This window comes from Berghia stephanieae, chromosome 9, assembly GCF_034508935.2.
Source record: "Berghia stephanieae isolate SIO BIC M18660-M18661 chromosome 9, UCSD_Bste_1.3, whole genome shotgun sequence".
Lineage (NCBI taxonomy): Eukaryota > Metazoa > Mollusca > Gastropoda > Nudibranchia > Aeolidiidae > Berghia > Berghia stephanieae.
The window spans coordinates 11,083,139-11,090,638 of record NC_088368.1 but is presented as its reverse complement, the minus strand read 5'-3'; the positions used below and the strand labels follow the sequence as shown (position 1 = coordinate 11,090,638).

General features: G+C 37.4%; 1 protein-coding gene across 1 annotated transcript in view; it reads left to right on the top strand.

Annotated features, from left to right (window-relative positions):
* LOC144979303 (uncharacterized) overlaps positions 1-7,119 on the top strand; it is a 14,761-nt gene extending 7,642 nt beyond the window's left edge. The window contains exons 2-4 of the mRNA XM_078925934.1: positions 1,727-2,627; positions 4,976-5,162; positions 6,816-7,119. Coding sequence (XP_078782060.1) covers positions 2,104-2,627; positions 4,976-5,162; positions 6,816-7,052 — 948 coding nt within the window. The 5' untranslated portion in view covers positions 1,727-2,103 and the 3' untranslated portion in view covers positions 7,053-7,119. The remainder of the gene's footprint in view (positions 1-1,726; positions 2,628-4,975; positions 5,163-6,815) is intronic.
* The last annotated feature ends 381 nt before the right edge of the window (positions 7,120-7,500 follow it).

Sequence of the window (7,500 nt, the reverse complement as noted above, 5' to 3'; positions counted from 1 at the left end):
GAAAATTACTCTATATCAGTACGGAAAATTACTCTATATCAGTACGGAACATTACTCTATATCAGTACGGAACATTACTCTATATCAGTACGGAACATTACTCTATATCAGTACGGAACATTAGTCTATATCAGTACGGAAAATTACTCTATATCAGTACGGAAAATTACTCTATATCAGTACGGATTACTCTATATCAGTACGGAAAATTACTCTATATCAGTACGGAACATTACTCTATATCAGTACGGAAAATTACTCTATATCAGTACGGAAAATTACTCTATATCAGTACGGAAAATTACTCTATATCAGTACGGAACATTACTCTATATCAGTACGGAAAATTACTCTATATCAGTACGGAAAATTACTCAAATGTATGGGATATTCTAAAAGATTCATTATTTTGTCTTTGAGAATTACTTCTGTAATTCTACCTAACAATACATTAAACTATTATGTCTGTAACTTCTAGGTTCCTTTCTATTGCCCTTGATAAATGACGGCAATGTTCACAAAATTCCAATCTTCTAGAACTTTAATTAGCGATAGAAATGTGTTAAATAAGATAGAAAGGGCGTGGTTATTTATGTTGGAATTTCCCCGAGTAAACGAGGATAAAGATCCACCAGACCAAAGAAATTTGTTACACATAGTATTACTAAAATGTCAATAACTTTATTATCCGAAACTGAATTATCATGATATAATTACTATATTCTTTATTGTCAACGAACGGGGTATAAGCGTGGTCCTCATTTACAAAAAAAAAAAAGACTAGAAATTATTACTGTTATTATTATTATATTATATATTATTATTATATTATTATTATTATTATTTATTATTATTATTATTATTATTATTATTATTATTATTATTATTATTATTATTATTAATATTATTATTATCATTATTATTATTATTATTATTATTATTATTATTATTATTGTCATTATTATTATTATTATTATATTATTATTATATATTATTATTATTATTATTATTATTATAGGTGATATTATCAATGTTGTATTTTTGTGGTTATTAATGGTATCATTTTATTTCTTGGTTCCATTTACATTTTTTCTCTCACTTTCATGTATGTTGTCATCAAATTGTATGAATTATCGGCGAAAGCCTAAGATTAAATAAACTTTGAAACTTTGAAATTTTGTGAATTCAGTGAGAATTAAAGACAAGAACAAAGAGCAGCGTGATGTGAACTTCATTCATTCTATTGTTAGAAAACAGACAGCTTTGTTTGTCCAAGCGGGTTTTAGGGTTTGTTATGAATCGTATGTTTTGATGGTAAAAAGACTGGAGATTGTCCTCAAAAGACGGTTATAAACTAAAAATGTAAACTTCTTTCATTCCAACAATGTTATAATGTTTACCCAGCGGATTTTAGGGTGTGTCACAAATCCCACGTTTTGATTGGTTATAATAAAAGCCCGGGCATAACGATTCTGTTGATTTTCTTAAATAATCATTTGAGTCAACGGGTAATCAAATCACCCTTAATTCAAGAAAGGTTTGCAAGTTACACCTATACCATTCTGTTTACAATAGTTTTAAAATTTAAGATTTGCCAGTAATTCTGTGCTCGATGATGAAAATTTAACTTTGGCTTGACGGAACAATGTTGATCTCCAACACTATTATTTTATAAGAATAGATTCTGATTTTTCAATCTTTTTTTCTCGTCTTATGTATTCCGCAGGTGTTCAACAACAGACACTTACAAGTAAAAGAACTTTCTGAATTTTTTCAAGTCTCTAAGATATAATTTCGAGAACATTTCAGAGTTTGAAAACATCCTTCAGTCTCAATCGTATGCGCTTTACAACTAACCACGTTGGAATACAATGTGAATAGTTTCGTGACTATCTTCAAGTCCACCCCAACACAAAAACAAAAAAGAGCAAACATCTTTGTGTCTTTAAAAAAGTGATTTAAAAAGTTTTCATTTTCTTTTCTTTCTTTCTTTTTGAGAAGAAAAGAAAAAGGGGAAAAAAAACTACACATTACACAGTCCACTGCATAGATATTACTACCTCTCCCTCAGAAAAAAGAAGAACTGAAAATAGCAACAAAACAATGACTTTTTTTCGCTTCCCTAGAAAACGGTACGTCTGTATATCGATCATAGGCATATCACTATATGCGTTTGTCTATCTCTTCTTGAGATTCCTAGCGATTGACTTCAATCAACCATTATCAAACCGAGGTCACTCCATTTCGGGTGAATCATCGTTGTCGGGAGGTGAAAATGGAAAAGGAGGGGATTTGAGGACATTGGCCCGGAGACCGGGGTGCATCATCCCGAACCTCAAACTTCGAGATCCTGACTTGATGCAGTTTTATAAAAAGATGGATCCAGTCTCCTGTGGAGAAGGTGCATTCGACTGGGTGAGTCTGCGCAACGGGCAGTTTTCTATCACCCCAGAGGCCAAAAAGAAATACGGAGATGACATTTCGTGTCGACTGACGCCGTTGAAAAGGATAACGGATTTTGACACTAGGGAAGATTCTGTTGTTCTGGAGGACGTGAAACATGGGAGTATGTTGCAACACGATTTCTATAAAGTGGAGTGTACGGCCAAAGATGGATCCAAATACACGTGAGTTTTTTAAACTAAAAAAACTGTTTTTGAACCAGCATCTCAAATCGGTAATTTGTTGAGGTGGATGGACGACCAGATGCCAAAAAGTCGAGGAACGGTAATGAGAACTTGTTCCAAATTTCCAACAGAGAAGTTCAGGAATCTTTTAATTTTTATTCTTTCCACATTCTGAATGTTTTACGAAACATCCTAATAGAAATCATATTTCAGAAAATTATCAGTATCCAGTCCATCTCGCCAGTGTACCGTTTTGTGACGATGGTCACAACTTGGAGTCTGACTTTGGGATGAGGTCCTTGGCCTTCCTTTGTGGGTTAAGAGGTCACCATTACCTTTCTCTTTCCATGTGCTCATGTTTTGCCTTTCTATGTTGCACTCGTTTTTGATCTGGATTATTATTTCTCGGCCCTGGCCCGAACATGAATCTGTAATACTTGTCGTTAAACCAGTACAATTGTTTTCAGTTAAATTCTGATCCCACCACCCTCCACCTCCCCCCCCCCCCCCCCCCCCCCCAAAAAAAAGAACTCTCAATACTAGATATTATTGCTGTGGCGCTTCTGTTATTTTTACAATTATCAATTATTATTATTATTATTATTATTATTATTATTATTATTATTATTATTATTATTATTATTATTATTATTATTATTATTATTATTATTATTATTATTATTATTATTGTAAGTATTGATGGTATTACAATGTTGTGCTTTTATGATTATTTATGGTATCATTTTATGCTTTGGTTTCATTTACCTTTTTTTCTCACTTTCATGTATGTTGTCATCAAATTGTATGGATTATTGATTAAAATCAAAGTTATTTTTGTTTGTCTTATTTTGACTATGGAACTGATACTTATCATAGCAGACCTGCCTACTTGAAATAGGAAAATGTAATAAATAAGTAGTTTCCAGGGTAAACAAAATTTTAACTACCCTTAAAAATCACCAGTTTGTCCTTATAATGCGTGGGGGAAAATATTTTTAACTCTATGTGATAGCTCTGGCACCAGAACTTCGCTTTCAAGAAATGGCATTTAATTAAAAACCTTTATTATATCCAGCTCGGGATTTAGCCGTAGTTCTACGGGAATTTTCGTAGTAGTAAGGAGTTCTGTTGTGATGGGTATCAATATATATATATCCTTTCTTTAAATAATATAGACCGTCTCGCCTTGTGGAGAACGTTGTGCTTATCTGAGTAAATAAAAAAAAATTGTACGGCGCACAACTCTACTGAAAGATTTGAAAATTAGAAATGTATTTTTTACAGATAGATAAACAGATAGCTTGATTTCCTTTTATAATTTAAAGTCAGTTTGAAAGTTCGTTAAGTCAAACAGATATCATAAAAAATTTACCGACGACACTAACACTCTCAAAATCAACCAATTTCTACACTGTAAAAAGTTGTCAATTTGGCGTTTTTAAGCAAATCGTTGCATTCGAAATAATTTATTCACTTAATTACTTTAAGGATTTCAGACCTACACTAAGTTTTCAACAGTTTTCATCTATTAATAACATCAAGTATTATTATTGCCCCTTTGATGCTTTCAATGTGATGGTTTCGGGTGGATAATACCCGGGTTTAACTTATGTCCACACCCTCAACTCTATCTGTCCAGTAGAGTCCTTACTTCCGTTGTGTTGTTGATTTAGCGGTCATCCGTGTTGTTATGTAGTAGTGTGTTCTCAATGCGTGTATGTTTGTGTGTGTGCGCGCGCGCGTGTGTGTGTGTGTGTGTGTTGTGTGTGGTGTATAGTTGGTATGCGCTTGGCTAAGAAGTTCACAACATTGCCATCCGGAAGTAGAACGAACCAACACACAAAACAATGTGTAACCATGAACTTTTATAGTCTGGTTAATACAGTTTAGTGAGAAGTGCTCATAAACGCGGAGTGCAAAAAAAAACAATAACAAAGACCCGAGGACGTCATCTTCGTTATATCTATATCACGCTACTGAAAGGCTCGTGAAATGTTTGTTTTTGTTTTTTTTTCTAATTTTAATCTTTAACCCTCTCCTTACCGGCCATTTTCAGAATTTTTCCCAAAACTGCACACCCACCCAACACAAAAACAGAAATATCTTACTCGAACAGAAAAGCAACAAGCACATTCTACACATGACACGACAATATGAGCTCTATTACAGAATGTCACGTTTTTATACGAGTAGCTATAGCAAAAAGAAATGAATTCTGGGTGAGAAAAGTGACGATCGTAACAAATGTGACGATTTTCCAATAGGTGGTAAGGAGAAGGTTAAAAAAAAGAATCGGCTTCCTTTAGACTGACATAATAGGATATTTTAAACATTATTGTTCAAACCAGCAATTATCAAGCGGGCATCAAGCTGAACCCCGAGGCTGCGCATCGCAAGAATACTGTATCCACCAAGGGACTGGATCTTGACGTCATTATCATTGGCCATGATTCCATGTCTCGCATGGCATGGATGCGACACTTACCTTTGACTCGGGAATACCTGGTCAAAGAACTCAAGGTTATAGAAATGAAGGTAAGAGGTTTCAGCATTGACGCCATCATCATCATCATCATCATCATCATCATCATCATCATCATCATCATCATCATCATCATCATTATAGTCATTATTATTGAAATCGCCGTCATCATTTTATCATCATCATCATCATCATCATCATCATCATCATCATCATCATCATCATTATCGTCATTATCATATTTACAATTGTCACCACCGCATAAGCACCAATTTTATAGCCACCATCAAAATGTCAACAACAACACTATCACCACTGCCATCACACACTCATACCCCGCCCGACTAAACGATCACCGCCACACCACCATCATTACCACACCACCAACACCACTACCACACCAGTACCAGTACACCAGTACACCACAACAATTACCACATCGCAACTACTGCCACAACACCAACACCACGCCACCACCACCACTGACACACCCATCACACAACACCACCACAACACTACCACCAGCACCAAACCACCATCTTTTCTACATCACGCACACCATGAGGACATCGCCACACCAACACCAAACAACCACCAAATAACCACCACAACCACCACGCCACTACTACATCAACATCAACACTACACCACCACCGCTACCAGACCACCACCACCGCCGCCGCCATTACCATACCACAACAACTACCAAACTACCATCACCATACCACCACCACTACCAAACCTCCACACGTTAACATATTATCACACCACCACAAACCTACCACAACACCACCAGTGCCACACCAACACCACTAACACACCATAACACCTCACTATGACACCATAACATCTCGCCATGTCCCCACCACGACCACACCACAAGCACACCACAACTACCACACCACCACCACACCATGATACTCCATCAGCTTACCACTATCACACCAACACAACACCACTAACAGATAACGACTTCACTGATACACCACCACGACACTACCACACCACTTTACCACCATCACCATACTCCTACTATCACATCATAATCAACCACCACAACAGCACTACATCATCATCACCTCATCACCATCACCACTATAAAACTTCCCCACTACCACAACACCACAATATCACAACCACACCACCACACCACCCCCCCCCCCACACACACACACTGAGCACAACACCACCACACCACTCTCATACCACAACACAACTGCCACACCACTCTCATACTACAACACCACAACACCAAACGACAACACCACTCTCACACCATCACAACACTCCCACACCACCACACCACTCCCCCCCCCCCACACACACACACAGACACTGAGCACAACACCACCACACCACTCTCATACCACAACACAACTGCCACACCACTCTCATACTACAACACCACAACACCAAACGACAACACCACTCTCACACCATCACAACACTCCCACACCACCACACCACTCCCACATCACTACCATACCACTAGCGCACCACCCATCACCCCCATACCACACCCACACAACAACCACACCACCACACAACTACAACACCACCATTCAACTACAGCAGCACTAAACCATCCCTACCACTTCCACACAACCACATTACAACGACACAACCAAACCACTACCACACAACCACACCACAACCACTACCATGACCACCACATTTTCATCACCACTGCCGTCATTTCTCTCTAGGGTGAAGCCATCTTGGGTGACGGCACACCTGCCGCCATGTTCCCATTACTCACAGGCAAGAGAGAAGAGGAATTACCAGAGGCCAGAAAAGGTTACCCAAATGCTAAGCCCGTTGACGATTTCCCATGGATATGGAGAGATTTTCAGAACGCTGGGTACGTGACGGCCTGGCAGGAAGATGAACCAAGCTATGCCACATTCCACCTCAGACTGAAAGGTATGCCAAGAAATGTGTGACCGTCCGTGTCGGAACGGTATTGTATCAAAATGAACCGTGTGAATTTGATTAAATTTCAAGTATAATAGCATTAATGTGTTTTCCTGATCAATAAATATAGCACAGTCTTTACTTCTGTTCTCTGAAAAAAAAACACGTTTTAAACAGTGTGGCCAGAGATATCGTTCTTCATATATATATCGATCGATTAAAATGACTCGAATATTGACGAAAACTCTCAAAGCTGGGACGCTACAGTTCAGTCACCAGATTGCGAGTTTTTGCCAAGATGAGGGCCCTTTTGATAGAGCAATATTTGAAGGACGATATTTCTGGCCGATTTGTTGTTAATGTGTATGTTCAGAGAATTTCAGTGTAACAATCATTATTATTCCATCCCTATCCCTAAATAGTAACGCGTAGTGATATGTTTACAATAATAATTTGTGACGTCAGATTATTCATAGT